Source organism: Aulonocara stuartgranti (assembly GCF_965226115.1).
Source record: "Aulonocara stuartgranti genome assembly, chromosome: 6".
Taxonomy (NCBI): domain Eukaryota; kingdom Metazoa; phylum Chordata; class Actinopteri; order Cichliformes; family Cichlidae; genus Aulonocara; species Aulonocara stuartgranti.
Window position 1 is genome coordinate 23,698,275 of NC_138944.1, and position 23,887 is coordinate 23,722,161.

Here is a 23,887-nt window from a genome sequence, read left to right on the forward strand (position 1 = left end):
TACCACGGCCGTGGCTGCAAAACAAGCACAAATCATGACTCTCCCACCAACGTGCTTGACAGTTGGCATGAGATTTTTCTACCAAGTTGCCGTGTTAGGTTTTCACCAAATGTGGTGCTGTGCTTCATGGCAGGACATCTCCACTTTGATCTCCTCTGTGCAAAGGACATTGTTCCAGAAGTCCTGTGGTTTCTTCAGATAAATTTTGCAAATCTATCCGGTGCTGCCATGTTCTTTTTAAGAAAGAGACTTGTGTGACCTGGTGGCGAATTTCCTGGAATGTCTACTCTCAGTAACTGTCTTAAATGTTTTCCACTGGTGAATTATTTTTCCCCAGACTTAAGAATTATGAATTCAAATTGTTTGGAAATGGCATTATAAATCTTCCCAGACTGATGGCAGCAACAGGTGCTTTTCGGTGATCTTTGATGTTTTTAATCCTGTAAACTCACCTGAATGTACCAGATCACAATTGCTGATTATCAGTTTATTCCACAAAAATAAACACAATTAAGGATGTACTAGTTTTTGTAAAATAATTAGAAGATGCATTATGTTGTGTATTGTTCATCTTTAAGTAATTTAAGTAAAAGATTGTCATTTCCTTTTCACGTGACTGTATATTTCTGGTTTTCCAACCTTACTTATCCACCTGCGCTGCTCGCATGAATGACAAAATACAGAAACTTCAATTTGTTACTTTTTTTTAATGAATGAAATATATTTATTATAACTTTGGTCAACATGTAAAACTGTAAGACAGGGGCAGAAAAAGTCTCAATGACCGTTTTCCAAGAAAAGCTGAGGTTGTCTTTACACATGCATTAAACTTAATCCATTAAAGACAATTACCAGACGCCGCCGTCTAGAGCGTCTCTGCACACCGAAGGCTACCCTGTCCAGAATCAACTGCTGACCACGTGGCTGTAAATACACGAGTTAACTGCAAGCAGAGTGCTCAAAATATTGCTCATTTATTTATTTTGAAATCACATTAACCCCAATTTATCTTCATTTTCAGAAATGGCTTCTGAAGTGTATTTGCCCTGATGCAAGTTTCAGATAAACACCCAAATAGTGCCCAAAACACCTTTTGCTTTCACTGGTGCTTTACGAAAGTAAACATTTGGCTTCAAAGCCCAAAATTCAAGGAGGAGGAAAAAAAAAAAAAGTCATCACTGTTCATAAAACATTAATGAACAACTTAAACAAGAGGTACGAAACATGGCATCCTCGAAATAAGGACAGAAGCTGAAGAGTTTTAGATCCTTTCTGCTCAGCTAAATTACTAAGTGCTCGCTGGATACGGTATGCTCTGTCCCTCTGAGTGCGCGTTTCCATTTATAGCACATTATGTGAATGAAAACAAAATAAAAAATAAAGACACGGTAACAGGTGAAATTAAGCAAGAGACAAAAGCAATTAATCTCCCACGTAACCCAGCCTGTCCCCCTGTAGCTCTGACTTGTGTTATTCTTGACAAACAGGTACAAAGACTGAGGCAAAAGTGTCACATGAACCCTCAGAGAATATTCATCACAAAAAGGTCAAAAGAAAAAAAAAAAGAAAGCAGTGACGAACAAGATGATGGGATCTGAACCCAGGCCGCTCTTTTCGGTTTACTTCCACCAAACGTCAACAAACGCTGGTTTTAACTGATGACATTATAAACATTACCAGGAGAGGAACAAGGAAACATTAGACCGCAGGCATGTCTGGTTTCAGGGAAACATGCTGGAGCAGAAACAGGGTGTAAGAACCAGTAGACACCCCCTCCTCTTCCTGCTGCTGCTGATGCCCCCTCTTCCTCCTGTAGATTAGGTCTTGATCATCCCTCCATCTCCTTCGCTGACAAAACGCTTCCGCCCTCTAGTGGAGAAAGTCAAGACAGAGAAATGTTTTAGTGTTGGTAGGCAGCTCACAGACTCACAGATAAAGACATAGCACGTTTCACATTTTCTCACTGAGAACAAAACAACAGCAAATCGTCTGCTGTCCAAAAAGCGCAGTGCAATCAAGAAATCACCGGGCCTTTACTGAAAATGTAACAGTGTATGTGTGGCTCGTTTTTAAAGATTTGCATCTTGAGCTGGAGCAAGATCAGGAAGCCAGAAAATACTGACAGATGTGTATTTAAGCAATAATAGCCGTGTTTAGAAAATGAAAAGGAGGTCATCCCATCCAGTGTGGACAACCTGTAACATCAGAGCATGAAAATGTGCGATACGTGTTCTTTGGAAGCTGTAGTTTGTCCTCCAACTGACAGCCAGTGCTGTTTGACGGGTTTAAAGGTATGTTCTAGTCCATCCTTAACACGTGGAAGACGTTGCATGAGCACACGAGTCTGCTGTTGGAACTGTGAGTGACGTCACTCTACGAGTTAAAAGCACTTAGAAGTAGAAAAGGGCGCTGGTGTAAATGAGGCTTGAAGTGAGAGAGCAATTTGAGTGCTTAAATAAGAGTAGAAAAGCACTATATAAGTACCAGCTCATTTAAAGGGACTTATGTTTGATTGTTTTGTTTTGGCATGGATAAATGTGGAATTACACCTTCACTTCACGCCTTTATTGTCAACAGGGACAAGATGTATTATTTTCCAGATTCTTTCTGAAACTCTCAGTGGAACGGACCTGAAATCATTAGACAATAAACCCCGATTCACCTGGAGGGACAGGCATCCCTCAGCTGTTTGGTGATGACAGACTCCTGATAGCACAGGTCCACAAAAGTCTCCATGATAGAGTGGGCATGTGGCACATCTAGGCTGATTTCAGGCAGCTCATCATAGACGCGCTGGAAACCCTGCAGGAGAAAAAAAAATGTATAAGTAGTAATACGAAAGTGATACAGTGCATAAAATGGTAGAAAATAAAAGGAGACTAACCCTGTTCATCTGATCAACAGTGATGAGGCCCGTTTTCCAGAAGGACTGCAGGAGCTTCATCATCATACTAGTGGCAGTGTCACCTTTAGACTCCAGCACCATCACTACAGCCTGGAAAATGAATTCAGAAACTGAATTTAAAATCTTTCTCCTCACATACAAGGTCTCGAATAATCAGATCCCATCTTATCTTGAAGACCTCACAGTACCGTATCACTTCAATACAGCACTTCACTCTCAGACTGCTACCTTGCTTGTGGCTCCCAGGATATTTAATAGTAGAACGGGAGAAAGAGCCTTCAGCTTTCAGGAATAGGCTCCCAGTTTGGAAATGGGAAACAGACACCCTGTTTACTTTTAAGATTAAGCTTAAATCTTTTCTTTTTGATAAAGAGTATAAAGAATACAGCTAGGGCTGTAGCAGGTGACCCCGAATCCTCCCTTAGTTATGCTTCAACAGATCTAAGCTGCTGAAGGCTTCCCATGATGCACTTGGCGTTTCTTTTTCCACTCTCCTTTTCATTCTCTCTGTGTTTATACACTACTCTGTCTTTAATCATAATTTATTATTATTAATCTCTGGTTCTCTTCCACAGTGTGTCTTTGGACCCGTCTCCCTGCTTCACCCCCAACTGGTCTTGCCAGAAGTTGCTTCCTTTTAAAAGGGAGTTTTTTTCCTCCCACTTTCACCACATGCGTGCTTATACAGGTTCATCTGCTTGTTGGGGTTTCTCTGTATTGTTGAAGAGTCTTTTTTTAACAATATAAAGCACTTTTAGGAAACTGCTGTTGTGATTTGACAGCATATGAATAAAAATGAAGTGAAATAGACGCACAATACTGAGAAACACGCACCAAGTATCATCATCCGATCAATGAATCGAAGTAAGAGAATCGAGGCCAGTAATCATCAACATTCTCTGAGCTGAACATTTTACAGCATTGTAAAGTGTTTCAGCCTACAGCCTACAGCCGAGGCAACTGTTAGACTAACATGAGACAGGACAAGGGGGGGTGAAACTGCCACGACTGTGCTCTCCTCAGTTGTGCCCTTTGCAGACCTTAGACTGTGTGAAAAAATCCGTTTTTGAAGTCTGCATGCCCGAAAAGTAAAACTGGCTCTACTGCAATTAGCTGCATAACATTGTGCAAATCTTAGCAGGAACCCACAAGGTCACACAAGGAAGCAGAATTATCACCGCTGCCATACGTGCACTAAGCGTGCATCTGTTTGCACTCGGTCTAATATGGAACAGAAAAACTTGCCATCCAAAATTGAGCTTGTCAACTGTGTGCACGTTTGAAATTTGGTAACCAGTAATCTGTTTATACTTACACAAGGACACATTTTGGTTTGACTGATTTGAAGTGAGCTTAGCGAATACATGTACTGCAAATAAGAGACAATCACTGCCAAACACACAGTGTCCTTGGCAGAAAGCAGAAATGACTGTCACCGATCAGTTTCTTTTTTTCTTCCCAGTGTTGCTCTTCAGTTTACTTGACTCGACACCAGAGACAGAAAACACTTTAAAAAAAAAAAAAAAAAGGCTCAGTTTACAGATTTTAATTCCTATTCTGTTATGTGTGAAGAACAAGTAGAAAAAAAATAAACCTTCTACTTTGTTTGACCTCACTTGACTTGAACAAATAAAAAGCTGTGGATACCTCGTAGACCAGCTCATGGTGGAAATGAGGCACTTCCAGGTCCCGGAGACAGTGCTCCGCCTCCGACACGTCTCCTGATATCAGATACTCTTTGAGCAGAAGATTCATCTGAAACAAACAAACAGCCACGTTAGCAGTGTGTGGCAACGTTATCAAACACAGCAGAAGACTGAACTGATGCATTGCTGCCGCATCAGTTGAGCTGCAGGTCAAACACTCATCAAGACTAACTAACCCACGTTTAATTCAGAGTAGGTATAAAAAGAGTAAAGAGCCATGCATACAGTGTTCTACACTGAATTATCCCAGTGCTTACTCTCACCATGTTTATGTACAATAAACACGGTGAGAGTATACAGAAATGTAAGTAAATCTTTTTCTGTTAGGAGCTCCAGTATGAAAACATGTCTCCTGGCATCAATGCACAGAAAATCCACAAGCAGGAAAAAGGCTAACTAGAGCCCTGTACCTTCATTTAAAAGACACCCACTCATGATGGGAGACTCTGGCCAATCACAGATTGTTTTAGACCAGCTCAGGTGAGCAATTTAAGGGAGTGTAAAGAACAACAAAAAGAAACGTTCAAATCCAACGTAGAGCCAGAAATCATACATGTGAAGCACATCAAGGCACATGATGGTGGGAGGAGATCAGAAGAGAGGAGAGAACGAGCTGCACAAGGAAGGCTTGCTATCAAATTGCTCCTTTTCTTTTTTTCTTCTTTTTTTACTGCCAAATTACAGAATCTGCAACTAACCAGACAACATTTAAAGCCTATGAAATATTTTCATCTAGCCATTACTCCAGGAATAACCCAACCTTCATCTGGGAAATAAAATCTATCATGAAATGTTTAACGTTCCCGACAGAAAGAAAAACATTTCTTTGTTTGCACTTCTGCTTGAATTTTCAGTCTCCGCTCTGTTTTTATAGCAGGTTTGGTTATGTCACTCTCACTGCAGATCTGCACGTACATCAGGAAGCATGGTTTTACTTCAACCTATTTATGGAACGATTAGTCATTCGATTAGAGCGCGTGATTGATCCAAGATGCTCAAAACACTGAGCATGACCAACACTTCTGAGTCAACTTTGGATCCAATTCAGCGACGGGTCTGAAAACTACCGAGGCTGACACACCGCTCTCACTCGCACTCTTTTAAATGTTGCACAACTTACAGTTTGGGTTTGTTTTCCTCAAGTGGAACTCCCACATTGTCCACACCCACATTCACACGGCAACAAAATCCCAGATTACTGAAGAGTGATTGTAAACAAAAACAAACCAGAGAAACAAAAGACCGAGTAGCAGAGCCCATCAGCACAAGCACACGCAGATGATTACTTATGATTACTTATTATGATTACTTATTAAGCCATTTTCAATAAAAAATAAGTTTAAAAAAGTAAATTGTGATTGAAGTGCAGACTTTCAACTTTAATTCAAGGGGTTTAACAAGAGTTTTGTGTTAACTGTCTAACAATTACAGCCATTTTTATACACAGCCCTCCATTTTCAGAGGCTTAAACATAATTGGACAAACTAACAATTTTAAACATAAAGACTGTTTTCATATTTGGATGAAAAATCCTTTGCACTGCATTTGACTGCCTAAAGTCTGGAAGCCAAATGCTGCGTCTCCTCCCTTGAGATGCTCTGCCTTCAGTCGCTGCGTGTTTGTGGGTTTTTCTGCCTTCAGTTTTGTCTTTACCAACTAAAAATCACGCTCTACTGGGTTGAGATCAGGTGACTGACTTGGCGCCTGAGTATATCATTTCTTTGCCTCCATAAAATCTAGAGTTGCTTTTGCAGGGCTTTGGCTCATTATCTACTTGCGCTGTGAAGCGTCGTCCAATCGGTTTTGCAGAATTTAGCTGAATCTGAACAGAGAGCATAGCCCCGTCCACTTCAGTCCATCCTGCTACTTCTATCAGCAGCCACATCATCAATAAACCCTAGTGGGCCGGCTGCATACGCACCTGTGCCGTAATGCTGCCTCCACGATGATCATCATGTATGTTTTGGATTATGAGTCGTTTCTCTTCTCTAAGCGCACTTTATCATCATCAGTCCAAATCATTCCCCCCCAAAGTGTTAATTTGCCCTTCTTGTTCTTGAGTGAAACTCACGGAAACCATGGAAACAATTAACCTCCACTTTAGTTGCCTTCTTTTGGTGTTGTTGAGAATGCAGCAGATTGTTGATCTGGTCACTCCTAAAGTTTTTGTTCTCTCCAACTGGTTTTATTTTAGTTTTTCAGCCTAATGATACACTGCCTCTACCGCAGTGAGATCTCCTCGAGCCTCATATTTAAAATTAAAGTGCCAAGCTATAAAACAGAAATGTAACATTTTCAATTAACTTCTGATGTGATTTTCTCCAGATGGATCAGCTGCCATTAAATAAGAGAATAGGCCTCACCTGGCCATGAAATTGCTCATCAGTCAGCTAAATTAATTTGGAGCTTCTGGAAAAAAGCAGGTCATTGTGCATAAAAATACTGGTGATCACAGACACAGCTATGGTATCAATTTCAAAATCCTATGTATCAAATTCAGTAGATTTTCATAAAACTTTACCTCTGACCCCTGATCCTTAGGTCAAGGTCACTAAGATCCAAACTTGTCCCAAGATTTTAAGTAGATGAACCTACGGTATCATTTTAAAACTCCTACATCGCATCGCTCTCACGTTGTTGCATTTACAAACGTACGTGTCCATTGCCCCTGCCCACCTGGCAGGGTGACAACAATACCCCATTTTTAAGCAATTAACAAGGTCCTTTTTTTAAACCCCATAATTTAAAAGGAGGGAAACATATGGACTTAAGTGTACATGAAGTTGCACGGTACACTCTGCACTAATCCTCTGTCCTCCATCCTCCGGCCTGCGACCTAGAAACCAATTTCAGTACGCCACGTTAAAGCGTGTCTCAGTTCATAATGTGCATCACACGAGCAGAGGAGAGAGAAGGCTTGTTGTGTCAAATCCTGTCTCCTTGTGTCTTTCCCTCGCCTCCTCACACCTTTAGAGGGAGGGATCAAGACACAAGGAGAGGAATCGATTGAGACTGTCTTAATTTTAATCATTTATTTATCATGTTATTGCAGGACACACTGGGTTTTTTAAATCTATGCATATGTTGATGCTTATAAGGTGATTTAAATTAAATCCTGTTTATATTCTCACACACTGTTTATTGTATTGATTTGGCAGAAAGAGACTCTACTGTGAGAGTGTGTTTGTTTATGTCTGCCCCTCCCATGCCTTTTTTTTTTCTTTTTTAAATTCTCACTTCTCAGGGGGGAAAAAAAATCTTTGCTGACACAGCAGCTAGACTGTGGCGCTCTACCCAGCATGCACCGTTTTCGCCCTGTTTACATTACATAATGTAATACACACTTGGAACTCCGATGTGAGGGATTCACTATGATATCACAAGCGAGTGACTTATCAGTTTCTGAACGGGGTGAGGCTTACCTCTTTGATGAGATGTTTGACAGGTCTCAGACCTCCACCAACACCCCACACGTTGTCCAGGCGAACCATCTCCCTCTTCATGGACAGCAGCACAGCAGCGCGGTCTAAAGCCACTCTAAAGAAAAGGATCACAGTTAGGTGGAGGGGAAGGGTGGCAGGGGCACAATACAGCCTTTCTTACAACGCGTTGAACTGCAGCTTTCACCTGGCATGCTCACAGTCCACTTTGCCCTTGTAGCAGTCCAGGAATGACATGGGGAGGACGTGGTCTGCGATGGCTCTGGCTATAAACTGGCCTAACATCTGCAAGGAACAGGAGGAAAGATTAAGCGAACCAAGTGAAGCCACATAACAAACATACCCGACTAACATTTGTTTTATTATTTAGTTTTAGCTCTTAAATGTATTAGGCCTCTGCACTGCTGAAGGTGGCGATCTAGTATGCAACATTTTGCTGCCTCGTAATAGAAGAAAGATACAAAGAGCATGTGTAATATTTGAAGAGGATTTGTGTGCACCTTTGGGATAAAAAGGGGTTTACACTTAACCACGGTTGAACCCTCTCCACCCTCTGAAGCACACAGTTATATTTGGTAGCATATCTGTGAGTGTTTCTTCCCATCATGCATCAGCTCTACCTGCGGGGCATCCGGTGTGTCCAGGATGAGGTCCGGGAGCTCTTTAAGCATCTTGTCGAAAGCTCGCCCCATCTCACTTTGCGACAGCATCTTCCCCGACAGATCAGACAGCAGGCGGGAGGTCAGTTCTCTGTGGCTCGCCTTGCCTTCAAGGGACAGGGACACAGCCAGAGAGGAGAACTCGTACTTGTGCTGGCCCAAATTGAGCTCCTTCAACAGCATCTGATAGGGTTTGGAGGGAGAACTGCATTTAGTTTTTACAGTTTAAGCATTTTTAAAAATGACCCCAAAACACAAACACATTATGCTTTTCAGAAGCGAGAGACACAAACCGAAGCCTAATCAGGCCCAGACAATCAAAGCACAGTGCGAGTGCAGGCCACTGAGAGAGGGAGTGCTTTCGTGTGCTTGGCACCCGTGCATAGGGTGAGCACAGCCCAATACACCTGTTGTTAAAAGCTCCACATTACTTCAGTCATCCAGCTTTGTTCTTTAAACCTGCTCACTCTTGGTCAGCATGCACAGACTTCAAAAGCTTTATTATAATTACTTACCTGAACCTCTTTTGTGTCCCCGTGCTCAAAGTACTCCTGTACAATCGGGTTCACCATTTTCTCAAGTTCCTTCTCGTCTATCTCGGGCACGACCGTCTCGTAGACCGTGTCCCCCTGTGTAAAAAATACACACACGCGGCGTCAGTCAGAAACAAGCACGCACAGCAGAGCGGATGCACGTTCATTGTTGAATTTCTCATCAGCTTTGTTTCAGGATTATATGAAGTATTTTCAACAATTCTAAAATACACAGTTCAACTTACAGTACTGTGCAAAAGTCTTGAGCCACCCCTCATTTCTTTATACTTTGCTAGGAAAATAGGTGCAGTGGTTTGAAACATGCAAACATTCTGTACAGGGTAAAACAGTCAATAACAGAGTTTGTATAATTCTAATGAGCTTAAGACTCAAACGGACACCTTTATTCTTCTGAGACAGGCTTCACTGTAATTTCTTTAAGTAGTCTTCAGGAACAGTTCCCAAGATCCTGGAAGGACATTCAAAGCTCTTCTTTGGATGCCGGCTGCCTCTTTTTTTTTTTTTTTTAACCCCGTTCTCCTGGATGCTTTCCAGATGTTACTGAATGTGCCATGTTTTACTGATGGCTTTATACACTCACTGTTGTGCCTCTCTCCTGACCTCCTCTGTACATAGTGGCATTGATTTGAACTAAAAGTTTTAAGTTTGGATTCATCACTCCATAAGACCTGTTAAAACTGATTTTAAAACTGATTTTCAGCCCATTTCTTGTGTAATGTCATATTCCTCAGTCTTCTTCAGAATGGCGTCTTGAGAGTTACCCTTCCAATGAGACCATTTCTGATGTCATAGGTGTCAGGCTTTCAGATACTTTCATCTGCTGTAGATATTTTAAGTTTTAAGCCTAATAGCTCTTAGGAAATGACCTTATTGGTCCAAAAATAATTTTTTATGACAGTCAACCTGTTAACTTTAGTGTTCTTATAGATTGAACTCAAGAAATGGGAACACACTGTGTGGACTTGTAGCAACAAAATGCTGGAATTGTTTTTTGTCTGTTATGTGTAGACAACACTGGTTCATCCTCGAATTAGGCGGCCTTTTTATGCTTGAATGAGTCGTAGTTCAGTGTTAAGTAGCTTAAAGAAAATTCTTTTAAAATACAAAGAAACGAGGGGTGACTCGAGGCTTTTGCACTGGTACTGTATGAGCTAATTTCGTATAACTGCGTGATATATAAGATATTTTTCACTGGAATTTTCACGAGAGCATCCATATTCATTCTTGAGGTGCTTTTCTTTCCGTTATTAAAGCTCTGAACATCCACCAGATCCCCAGAGAGCTGTGCAAGACTCATACTGAGTTTGTGTTTCTCCCCAAAGAAACCAGAAGTTGTTACCTTTGAAAGTCTCACAACCATTTTGACCTTTCAGTTCATCTATTGAAAACTTTTCCTTTTTGGGCATACCAAAAACTCCACAGAAGATGTGTAAACATAACACTGACTGAAAACGGGCTACCGGTGAGCTTTAACCTAAACTTCTGTCCCAACACTTGTATTTACGAATTCCAAGGATATGAGTAAACTAACGTTCAGCTGAGGTTTTGAACAACCTGGAGCACAAATGATAATCTCAGTGCAGGCTAACATATACATTTCTACAAGTCCTCTTAATTATTTGAGTTATTTTAAGGAAAAACCACCTCCTAAAAATAATTAGTCAAAGAAGAGGAAAGAGGCATTCCAGCGTGTTACAGTTCCCATTTCTAGGCAGCTCCTTTATCAGGTGATCTGTGCAGTCTGATTCAAAGTCCACAGTCTGCACATGTCTCGTCTATTTTTCTGTACCACTCTGTCCCAGTTCCCTTTTAACAGTCAACATCTTTACGCCACCTTCGTGCTCCAGTCAAGGCTGAAATCACACCGGCTTTTCTGAGCCATTTCCAAACAGTTATCAGCATTTTACAGACAGGAGCGCCGTTCCCAGCCTGCATTCAGTCGCAAGTGCAGCAAGAGACAAACAAACTCGGCCTTTGGCGTCACATGGATGATAACGGGGTTAAAGATTGCAAATAGTGTTGACTGCAATGGGACGGAGCCATCTGGATTTAAGAAACATGCTAGCAGACCAATTTTTTTAACGGGTTTCAAACAAAGCTTGTTAAGATTTTTGATATGAAAACAGTCTTGTATTTCCCAGGAAATCCTACTGTCAACATTTCCGGTGTTTCTGCGTAGCATGGGAGATGGATTACAATGCATCTCATCAGCAGTTCAGAATCAGAACGTGGACATAAAGAGATAAAGGGTGCCATCCAATGCACTGACTGCTGGAAGGAAAAAAAACACAAACAAAAGCCCCCTGACTGCTGGATGCCAGCATTTGAAAGCAAAGGACTTACAGATATAAAACAAACCTGCTTGCAGATAATCTGAAGTGTTAAAAGACAAACCCCCCAGCGGCCTCACCTGATAAGATTCATCATAGTTGGGGTCGTGTATGTCGGGCTCCTCATCTTCGTAAACCATCCCAGCAGCTCCCCAAACTCCTTTACCACCTGCCCCACCTGAACACGAAGAGTCAGCATTAACAGTCAGCAGTATAAGTCATGATGCTCAGGATGCATTGCTTCAAACGTAACTGCACTGCTACTATAATGCCATATGCTTGCATTGCATTGAGTAGGTGACGGCTACACACTATTCAAAAGGTACCAAATCAATTAGAGCGGTGAAAGCACCAGATGCAGCAATGCAGTTTTGGACAGATTCAGAAAGAAGGTACATCGCTAATAACCCTTTTCCATCAGTATCTACTCGGCACGACTCAACGTGGTTTTTAGGGTTTCACCTGGTACCGAGTAGTTTTTAAGTACGTACTCGGGTGGGATTCCAAACAATTCGAGGCGATCTGAAAAAGTGATGTCATTTTTGAAACAGAGCATCGAGGGGAACTGGCTGCACAGAAACAACACTGTGGTCCTCGAGTCTGACAAAATGCCACAGAGTGAGGAGCAGGTATGCAATCGCCTCAATGTCCGCCTTTGACAATGAGCTCGTCAATAGCTTCAATGCTAACATGTTAAATGTAATGGACACTATTGCTCCCATTAAGGTGAAGGTTATCTCTGGAAGGAAAAAGTCTCCATGGAGAAACTCCACACTGGTGAAAAATGAAAAAAGAGAGTGTAGGAAAGCTGAGCGCAGATGGAGAAAAACAAACCTCCAGGTTCATTATGACATCTATAAAGAGAAACTTCACAATTATAATTTACAACTGAGGAATGCAAGGAGGTCCTACTTCTCTGACATCATCACTAAAAACAACCATAATGCTCGGGTCTTATTTTCTACAGTTGACAGGCTAACAAACCCTCCTGTGCCAGTGGCAGCTGAACTTCATTCGACCATGGCCTGCAATGACTTTGCCAAATTCTTCACAGAAAAAATCCAAAAAATTAGACAAGCAATTGGTACATCAACAGCAGATCCAGAATATGTACTGTGTCCACCAAAAAACTGTTTAAACACCATGAAACAGTTTCAACCTATTAACAGCAAAGACCTGGAGGACATCTTAGGTCAACTGAACTCCTCCTCCTGCTGTTTAGATGTCCTGCCAACAAGTTTTTTCAAAAAGGTCTCAAAGACTTTAGAGTCAGACCTGTTACAGATCGTCAACTTTTCTTTATTATCAGGTGTGTTTCCAGAACCACTAAAAACTGCTGTAATCAAACCTATACTGAAAAAGGACAATCTTGACAAGACACAAATGAACAACTACAGGCCGATCTCAAATCTCCCGTTTTTAAGTAAGATCATTGAAAAAGTAGTTTCTCAACAGCTCAGTTACTTCTTAAAACAGAATAATTGCTACGATGCCTTCCAGTCAGGTTTTAGACAGAACCACAGCACTGAAACCGCTCTGACCAAAGTGTTCAATGACATATGTCTGAATACAGACAGTGGAAAAATGTCAGTCTTAGTTTTACTGGATCTCAGTGCAGCATTTGATACAGTTGACCACAACATATTACTCAAACGACTGGAGAACTGGACAGGTCTTTCAGGAACTGTACTAAACTGGTTCAAAACATACGTAGAAAACAGGAAATACTTTGTATCAATAGGTAACTTCACATCTGAGCAGACAAGTATCACATGTGGAGTTCCCCAAGGTTCCATCTTGGGACCCCTTCTGTTTAACATTTACATGCTCCCACTGGCACAGATTATAAACAACAACAAAATAAACTATCACAGCTATGCAGATGACACACAAATATATATCACAATGTCACCAGGAGACCGAGGCCCTGTACAGGCTCTTGGTAAATGCATTGAGGAAATCAATGACTGGTTGTGCCACAATTTTCTCCAGCTAAACAAAAACAAAACTGAGGTAATAGTCTTTGGCGCCAAAGAAAAACGATTACAGGTCACCAGAGAACTTCAATCTATACATCTAAAAACCACAAACCAGGCGAGAAATTTGGGTGTAGTGATGGATGCAGACCTAAACTTAGAAAAACACATTAAGACAATAACAAAGTCAGCTTACTATCACCTCAAGAATATTTCAAGGATAAAAGATCTGATGTCTCAACAGGACCTGGAAAGACTAGTCCATGCATTCATCTTTAGTAGGCTTGATTACTGTAACAGCATCTTTACAGGTCTACCTAAAAAATCAGTCAGACAACTACAGCTCATTCAGAACTCTGCTGCTCGAGTCCTCACTAAGACCAAAAAAGTGGACCACATCAGTCCAGCTCTGAGGTCTTTACACTGGCTGCCTGTCCGTCAGAGGATAGACTTTAAAGTTCTGATGCTGGCCTATAAAGCTCTGAATGGTTTAGGACCAAAATACATCAGTGACCTCCTGACCCAGTATGAACCATCCAGATCCCTCAGGTCATCTGGATCCGGTCTTCTATCAGTTCCCAGAGTCAGAACCAGACACGGAGAAGCTGCATTCAGCTTTTATGCTCCTTATATCTGGAACAAACTCCCAGAAAGCCTCAGATCAGCTGAAACACTCAGTTTATTTAAATCCAGGTTGAAGACTCACCTGTTCTCAGCTGCATTTGAATAAAGCACCAAATCCACACTTTAAGCTTAAATTTCAAAACTTACATTTAACTACTGATTTTATCTACTGTTCTGATTTTATCTGTTTTGATTTTATATACTGTTGTTTGTTTGTTTGTTTGTTAATTAGTTAGTTAGTTTATTTGCTTGTTTTATTCAATTTTAAATCATGCTTTTTATTTGTTCTTGTTTTTAATGTCTCTGTAAAGCACTTTGAATCACCTTGTTGTTGAATTGTGCTATACAAATAAACTTGCCTTGCCTTGCCTTTGTTGTAGCGTTCGTGTTGCAAACAAATGATGTCACTGGACGTTCTGTTGTGTTGCTATAACAGCCCCTTGAGTCGCGTTGAGCCGATCCAAGTAGAAACTAATGGAAAAAAGGGCTGAAAATTGCAGCGGACTGCAAATTATACCTTTTTTTGGCAGGCCTCTGCCTTTGCCCGTCCTGGATTTCCGGTCATTGGTGTTGACTTTGCCTTTCGGGCTGTGCGGGTCACCACCCGCCACTTCTCCCGACTCCGAGAAAGACTCGCTGGTGGAGTTGCGAGACGAGGATTTGCGCAGGCGACGCTTGGCTTTAGCTTTCAGACGAGCCTCGTGGAGCGCCTTTTCCTGGGGCGTCCAGTTGCCGTTCACCTCGGCCTCATTTAGCGAGTCGTCGTCGTCGCTGTACGGATGGTTAGCCTCCGCCACGGTGCCACCAGGAGCAAACCTCCCTGCAGTGAGAGGAGTGGATTTGTTCGTTAATGAACTGGTCTACACTGTGACAAACAACCTTATAAAAGTACACAGAATGGCCACAAGTATACAGACAATAAATATAAAGTTTTTTATAGCACGTCTTTGTCCTGTCTCCATCCCCTAACCCCAACCGGTCGCTGCAGATGGCTGCCCTTCCCTGAGGCTGGTTCTGCTGGAGGTTTCTTCCTGTTCAAAGGGAGTTTTCTGATTGGTAGATGGATCATCTACCAACGTCGCCTTTAAAAATAGTTTTTCACAGTGGAAAACTTTAAATATTATTTGAGCGACTTTAAAAAACATCAACACTCTCAAGTGTTCCCAGTTTTGCCCTTTGTGACGACTGCAAAAAAAGAAAAACAAAGGACACACTGACAAGAACGGAAGCCACAGTAAAAGGTAAACATTAAACTACTATTTAGTAACAACACACGAGTCTAAAAATAATCCAGCACTAGTTTTCTGAACAATAACACAGACGACTCAAATCACCTACAGCAGCGGACTGATTTCTGAGGTAAGCAACTTTCATAAAAACTGCTCTTGTCTGAGTAAAACACAAAAAAATAAATACAATTTAAAAAGTGAGTTTAAAAAGGTACAGCTCTGTTACTAAAGCCAAGTTTAGCTGCAAGCCTGAACAGTTAATGGTGACTGTATTTCCCGTGGATGTTTACAAAGCCAAGACTCACTCTGGCAAGACGACATGGCAACATTTAACCTATCGGTGTTGTGCAAGAAGTCTCGCTTTGTGACTTTTTCTGCATAAGAACAGCTGCACGACTATAGCAAAATAGTTCATACCGAAGGTTTACGGGCCAACTTCCAGTCTTAATTTTTCTTGCATTTGCAAACAATCAAGTGCACCCTTCAACTAATACACTGGCTTTCTGTCCACCTGTGTGTGTCAGGGCAGTGTTTTGCACAGCAAACCAAAGGTCACATAACAGGCAAAACATTATTCAGGAAGTCTGCAGTGCAAACTCACTCGCATGCATAGCTTTTTGACACTCACCAGCAATATCAGAAGACATAAGGTGGATTGAGTCGGTATTTTAATACGCTTCTATGGGTGTATGGAGAAAAAAAAGGGAACATAAATTAACCGAAAGTTAGCTTCTTGCAAGCGTGGTGAAACAAACAACAAACCAACAAGTGTGACTGGAGCTGTGATGCAGGCATGGAGGGAGGAGGGAGCGAGCAAAGGAGAGCACATGCTGTAGAAATGCTGACGCCAGTTTTTTTTTTTTGTTTTTTTTAACTCCTCTATGTTCTCGCGGTCTGTGGGGCGCAGCTAGAGTAGACTTGACTACATATGGCATGGCTGGGTCCATGAATGATCACATGACAGCACTGTAGGAGTGAGGGAAAGCAGCAGGAGGAATGCCTGAGGGTGAAATTCATACTCAGCACCCTAATGCATGGCTCCAAAAGGAAGTTTGTGGAGTTATAGCCATACAGGTTATAAGGACAAGCTGAAAACACACACAGGGCGTCCCAGCAACAGATAAGTATCCAAAAAAAAGGAGAACCAACTGTAACTTGTGGTTTCCTGCTTTTCTTTTTTCTTTTTAAATGACATTACAACAAAACAACACATCTGCAGAGTTCACAGTAAAGTTAATAACAAAGAAAAGGAAGGAGGAACCATCCTGATTTAACCTGTTGAAGTAAAAGTAGCACCACACCCTGGCCTTCCAAAACCTGTAAACAACCGACCACGTGTCACCTCCTCCTCCTTTGGTTCCTCCTCCTCCCTCCTCAGCACAGGCCACAAGGGCCTGTCCGGGCAGTAAATTAGGAACTACCCAATGGCAAAGTGCCAAACACACAACTGACCAACTGGAAAGGAGCAGAAAAATGAGAAGGCACGGAGGAAAAAAAAAAAAAAAAAAGCAGTTTGCAAAGACAAGAGTTGCATAAGAAAATGTAAGCAAATCCAACCAAGCCTGCTAACTTTTAGACTCTACAAAGACCACATGGCTGTCTTCTTAAAACAGGCCTGAGTGTCACCGTCGCAGTCCTGTAAAACTGCAACAACAAATCGCACTCTAGCCTTTAACACTAACACTGCACACCTACTAGAGCACCCAATGGAAACCTCCCCCTCCCACCCACTTAACACACATACAGATATAGGCAGACGCAGGCCAGCGCAGGACCTCTGCCCTGCATGACATATGGGAGCTAGTCGCTGGCAGAGAACATGATCGGCCCAGTTCAGCTTTAAGTATCTGCACGACCGAGGCGTGCATGAATGAGAAGAAGGTCAGTGGAGCAGAGTTTTCACATTACTCCAAAGGGACGCACCTAGTTTATCAAAGCTGTAAATATAGTACATGTGCTGCCCAAGTATAAAGTTAGATGTATGCAAGTACAGCAAGTTCTTTTTAGTCAAAGCACAAAGTCTGCACGTCTTATGACGTAGTCAAAGCCATTGATGTGTAGATGACGGATATATTTAACATGTTCACTCTCAAAGAAAGCTTCAGCTGACACACCCTACCCTCTAACAAATACTCACACTCAGGTGTAGTCTGCACATACAAGGGCTTCACAAAAGGTAAATATGTACGGCACAAACTACTAATCTCAGTTTCAGAGGGTTAAAATCAAGAGTAGCTGTAAATATATAGACATCTTTCTACATTAACTCAAGCAAATGTGAGTGGGATGTCCTTTGGGGCCAAATAAGCATCTGCACCATGATAAAAGAGGGGGTAGGGTGTGGATGTCTTTGAGGTTTAACTGTCATTTCAGTTTAATGAAAAGAAACTCCGACAGAATTTTTCCTTAAAAACATGTGCCAGGCACTTAGCCTAAACTTGGATGGTGATTTGTGCTTAAATATACAACTGCAGCGGGCTCACAAGCAGGCCACACGTGCAACAACAAAAAAAAAGACAGGAAAAAAAAAAAAAAAAAGAAAGTGCTCGGTCCTTGTTTTTTTTTATGTTGGAAACGTTTGCTGGTTGCAGAACAACAACGACAATGATAAAGTGCTCACAAAAGATTAGAGCTACTCTGATAAACAGTCGAGAGGCTGATGGCTCGTTTTGTTATCATCAGCCAATCACTCGTGTGTTGTCAAGCACGGGCGGTTTGCTCAGCTTACGAACTAAAGGGCCTGATGGTGTGTGCAAACATGTTTTTCACAAATGTGAAGAGGTAACAAAAGAAGAGCAGCCACAAAGAGGTCCAACGTGATGTTTATGGCCACGATGCCCTTAATGCACATATATACACATGCTCTCTCTCTGAAGAGATCACAGACCTGCTCCCACATTGTGGGGAAACATCCTGCTCACAGGGGCAGTGTCTAATTTTTAGACCAAGTTTTTTTATAGAAGCCCTTTTAAATCCGTGCCAAATGACCATAAAGAGGAGGATAAATGCAAACGCTGCGCTGCCATTAGTCGATTGTGTTGGTGTAATAAGAATAAAAGCTGCAAGAAGCTCCAAAACTATTTCCAGGGTCAAATACTTTTGCACTTGACACAGTTTTGAAAGTGAGGAGAGGCTTGTTCTGTTGCAGAAGTTCCCATTTAAACCCAGTAGATGGGATGTTCTGGCAGTGCAAAGCCATCACTTCAGCCACTAATAACTCATCTTATTACACCTTAATTAACACCTAACAGCAGCACCTTGTTGCAGAACTGACAGAAACGGCCTAAAGGTCTGATCATCTGGGCGGATTAATACGACTTTACACCCACTGCTGTGTGAGCTCAGACTGATCCACGACCTAACGAGGAGCCGTTCTTCTTGTTTTCCAAGCCAGACAATAGACTCTTTGACGGTGTCTGTCGCAACCTCATCAATGAGGCTTGACCTTCAAGGAAGTTAATGCAGAAATACCCATCCGTGCACACATGCTCTCACTACTATGACATACCAATAATGCACCATGTGGGGTGTCACATATACATACATATATGTATATACATATACACACACACACACACACACACACACATACAGTCTGCACAGACAACCTTGGGACAGGCAGCTGCAGGGCGTTTTCAGGCAAACCAACCAATGGAAGATTATGGTAAGTGTGATCCATACAACCTTGGCGCTAATAATGCATTTCTTATGTAACACTTAAATGCACTGCAACGCAGAGCTTATGTAAGGTTTCGCTGTTGGCTCGTATTCTGGAGTGGGCTGTACATTTCCACATCACCGTCGAAACCATGTGGGTCATGTTACCATAAAACAACAATAACAACAACAACAACAACAACAACAACAACAACAACAAATAGAGCGCAATGATCATCAAAACCATCGCTCATATAACCCAAGAACGCAAAAAACAAACAAGCAACCTCGGTTTCGTTTATATCTATGATCAAACACGGTGATATCTTCCGCAAACCCGGATCTCAACATATGACTTGGTGCAGGATATTGAGGTTTAATGCCACCTGCACAGCTTTTAAAACACGCAGGGTGACATGGTGCCACGCGCACGCACAGACGGAGGAATCGTGTCTGTCAGCTTAAACACAAACTCCTTTCTTTGTTCGTTTTTGTGTGTGCGCGCTTCCTTGGCATCGAAGATGGACTATAAGAAAAAGTCTCAACGACGACTCGCAAAAGCGGAAGTAAGCACGATCTCGTCCAATCAAAAGCGCGAAAGGGTTAAATGTAAAAGCAGACCAACAGCAAGCTTACAAAAGAAAAAAAAACAGTAAAAATACAAATGGGGTTTGGTGCGAGTCGAAAACGCAAATCTGCGCTACAGTGCACAGATTTATTTGTAATCTTTTGCACCCACCACCGCCTCCCTGTGTGTGCGTGTCTGGTTTTTTAAACGGAGCACATGGTAGTGGGAGCATGGCTGGCGTTGCAGACAGTCCCATGCGAGGAGGGACAATGGATCGAGCGAGGAGGCCCTATCTGTGTGGTTGCTTCTCCAAGGCTTCGCATCGAGGTTGGACCCACTCACCGTCGGCCTGAGGAGCGGTGTCCATGTCGGTCGCCATGGCGCTCTCTCTCTTCAAATGCTCGATTAAAAACCCCTGGCGGTGCACTCCTCCTCCCGTCGAGCTGCCGTTAGCTGCAAGAGGGCCCCCACTAAAATAAAATAATAAAAATAAATAAATAACAGTCCTGCAGGTCAAACCTCTGCACAGCAGCCTCGTTTACTGCGAGTTTTACGGGCAAGAGAGACGCTGGAGTGTCTTTTTCGTGCTTAGCTTAGAGAGGAGTAAAAAAAAGATGAGTAAAAATGAGTGAAGGCGCGAGATGGAGGAGTTCAGTCCTCTTGTCCGCGTGCACAGCTGGGGTGTAAAGTTAAAAAAAAACAATCACGCTGTGGGGGGAAGGAAGCGGGTGAACTAGTTGAAGAGCATTTCATCAAACAGCCTGGAAGATAAACAAAGTCTGTTTTTAACTTTGCAGGAGCGACGCGAGAGGAGTCACGTGTCGAAAACGCGGACGGGGAGTGGTCAGCGCAGGGGGTGGGTGCTAATCCCTAGCGACCAATCACAGAGCAGCAAACGTCTGCACGTCTCCAACGGAAAATACCCAAACAGTGCTGTTTTTTGATATCGATCCGATACCAAGTAAATACAGGGCCAGAACTGCTGATAGCGATATTTTTAACCCGTAAAGGCAGCGTGAGAGCAGTGTCACTCTGAAAATTCACACATTTTAATGACAACTAAATCACTACGACTTTTACTTTCCACAATAATTTGTTAAGACAGCAAGAACTCACCTTTCTGCCTTTCTTTTTTTGTGTATTTTTGATTTCCAAAAAATAATTTGTTTAACACAGATCAGTGGACCACATGCTGAACTCAGAGGATAGAAACAAAGTAACAATCCTACTACGCTGGTAGCTCTGAAATTCCAGTGTTGGTATCGATACTAACATATTTGTATTGTTCCGCCCACTTCTATTCAACAGGATTACCGCCCAGCAGAGTTTCATCAGAATGGTTAGAGAGGTTACGTCAGGGTTTTTTTTATGCATGAATGATCGGTTTTGTTTTAATTATTATACTTTTAAAGTAGGGCTATGGGGTAGTTTGTGTGTGTTTACTTGCCTTTTGATGCGCTATATCCTTTTATATATAGGCTTACTCATCTTTTTGTTGTTACACATATATTTAATTATTTAAGACCAATAAAGATTTTAAAGAAACCGTCCATCGCACAGTGCCTGTTTGTCCCTGATATGAGTACCTAAAGTAGTTTTCTTTGAAATGCAGACTCTTCAGTCACATTACTGCAGGGGCCACTGAATGATTGGAGAACAGATGTTAGTGGTGCAGATATTTGGATCAGCCTTGTTCTAGCTTCTTTTGCTTCTACTGTTACAATCCTTGTGAATTTTACTAGTGTTACAATTAATACTTTTATTTATATTTGTTGATTTTGAGGCTTTATGCAGCCCTGGTCTGTATCTGATTACATGCAAGTTGCTCTGTGACTCCTTACTGTACATTGATCAACTTGCTATAAATAGATAAAACGTGATAATCCACATTTAAACACCTTTTTATGTCATCTGAAATCTCACCGCTAGGTGGCGTTAAAGTATGTTTGATCACATGGGCCCGTAGTATTTGTCACTGTCACACTATTCTTTCACTGTAATGGCCTGCCTGTTTACTCACTGGCTTAGCCAAATGTTGGATCACGGTGCACATTTTCTTCATTTTCTTTCCCCCCACGGTGATAGTGGGTCCACCTCCACGTGTCGTTGAATGTGGGTGGTACACACTGATACCATCATGCCATCGATGAACCAGTTTATCCATGTTTTCTTCACTTGATGCTGTAGGCATTTTATTAAATGCATATTAACTTAGGAATGTATGACTATAGATTGTGACAGCAGATTTGAGCGATTCGGTTACTCTGAGTGTGTGTGAGTTTGTGAAATAAGAGTATTATTGTTGTTTTGAGTCAGGGCAGTGAAGTGAAGCTCAGCACTGGAGACGTGTCCCTTTTCAAAGGTAACACGTAAGCTCAAAACTTGTATAAGTGAGAAAATACACGCATTGGCCACTTCATTGGGTACAGCTGCTTGCTTATTAATAGGGGCCTTTCTAATTGGATTCTCTCCAGGTACTTGGACTGCGGGAGGAAGAAAGATTAGGTTAAGATTAGGTTAACTAGAGATTCTAAACTGTCCAGAGGTGTGAATGTGAGCACAAACATAGAGATGTTTTAGCCCTGTGACAGACTGACGACCCGTTCAGGGTATATCCTGCCTTTGATCCTATGACAGGTCGAATAGGCTCTCTTTCTTCCTTAAAGAAAAAAGGTTGAAATAATATGGTCAAGCTGACCTGGTGGAATTCAAACTGAGCATTAGAATGAGGAAGAAATGTGATTTAAGTGTATTTTAATGTGGTATTATTGTTGGTGTCAGACAGCTGAGTATATCAGAAACTGCTAATCTGCTGGGATTTTCACAACCATATCTAGGGTTTACAGAGAATGGTCTGAAAAAGAGAAAATGTCCAGTAAGAGGCAGTTCTTGCTGATTACAGTTGTTAGAGGAGAGTGGCCGACTTTGAGCAGGTAGGAAAGAAAAAGGTAACTAAAACAACCACTCATTTTTGAATGCATAATACACCAAACCTCATTAAACCTTTGCCATAAAGAATTAAAGCAAATGTGAAGTTTGAAATAGGTCTAACTCAGTACTAGCAAGGTGTACCTAATAAAGTGGCTAATTAGAGTATAGAGGATCACTTCTCAGCCTCTTATACTTTGTGCTGTGATCATCACTGTTGCATTGCCAGCAAGGCAAGGACACAGATATCAAACTTCGGAAAAGTCAAAAACCTCTCAGAGTCAGAGCTGACTGCTGGATTTATTCTGAGTCATTCACGGCGACAGATACTCACGAGTAGGAGATTAGTCAGGCGGCAGATCGGGTGTATTTCACAGCAGAATATGTGAGAACTACAGGCGCGTATAATGTGAAGCAGAAGTACACACATGTATTTGGTAGCACATTTATTTTGACACAAAATCCACAGTTTTCTGTTCAATAGAGTTAAGCAGACGTCTGCGTCCAATATCGCAGAATCTCAGTGATGATCAGTGAGATGGAAGAAATCTAAATACAACCCCACCTTCTAAAAAACAAAAAACAAAACAAAAAAAACCCCCCAAACAAACAAAGCAAAAAAACATGATGGTGTGCAACCAAACAGACACAACAAACGTGAGAACATCTCACTCAGTATGCATCGGAAACCTCTGAATCTGCTTTACACCAAGATACAAAATCAACTTGATATCCATGATGACACGAAAAAGTTTTGGCTTTTTTTTTTTTAAATCGACAGTTATTATGTTAACATTATACTCAACATTATCCTCACAATAAGCGACAGTGATTTTTAACAAGAAAACGGCACGGTTACTCTCTCACACATACGTACGACACGCTGAAGAGCCGCAGGTAGAATTGCACAAAGATACCTTCAAAGTACACCACATGTTGTAGTAATATTAATCGGAACTATTCCATGTACAGTCACATATACATACTGCTATATATGCTGCTGTCTCGTAGCTGCAGGAGTAGAAGGAGACAGTCTTGAGTTATCCTGAATCAAAAGGATTGGATGTTTTGTTTTTTGTTTTCTGGCAAAATGGTTCAACGGCTGTACCAATGTGAGGTTTGGTTTTTTTTTTGTATTTTTATTCAATTCTTTAACTTTTGGCATTACAAAATAAAATCAGTACAAATATATAGTAGATACTATCTTCAGAAGGAGAGAACAGTCCTTTACAGTCAAAACTCGAGCGAGGTAACAGTCTTATATCAGGCCTTGGCCAAAGAGTGGTAACAAAGGTAAAATCTGGGGCATAT

General features: G+C 41.7%; 1 protein-coding gene across 1 annotated transcript; it reads right to left on the reverse strand.

Annotated features, from left to right (window-relative positions):
* Positions 1-687: 687 nt before the first annotated feature.
* On the reverse strand, positions 688-20,497 carry pdcd4a (programmed cell death 4a). The gene is made up of 11 exons (XM_082538004.1): positions 19,991-20,497; positions 14,712-15,014; positions 11,675-11,772; positions 9,226-9,339; positions 8,672-8,893; positions 8,239-8,336; positions 8,034-8,148; positions 4,553-4,660; positions 2,885-2,995; positions 2,663-2,802; positions 688-1,869 (listed from the first exon to the last, which is right to left on the reverse strand). The coding sequence occupies exons 1-11, from the start codon at positions 20,025-20,027 to the stop codon at positions 1,818-1,820; spliced, it is 1,398 nt and encodes a 465-aa protein (XP_082394130.1). The 5' UTR covers positions 20,028-20,497; the 3' UTR covers positions 688-1,817.
* Positions 20,498-23,887: the final 3,390 nt, after the last annotated feature.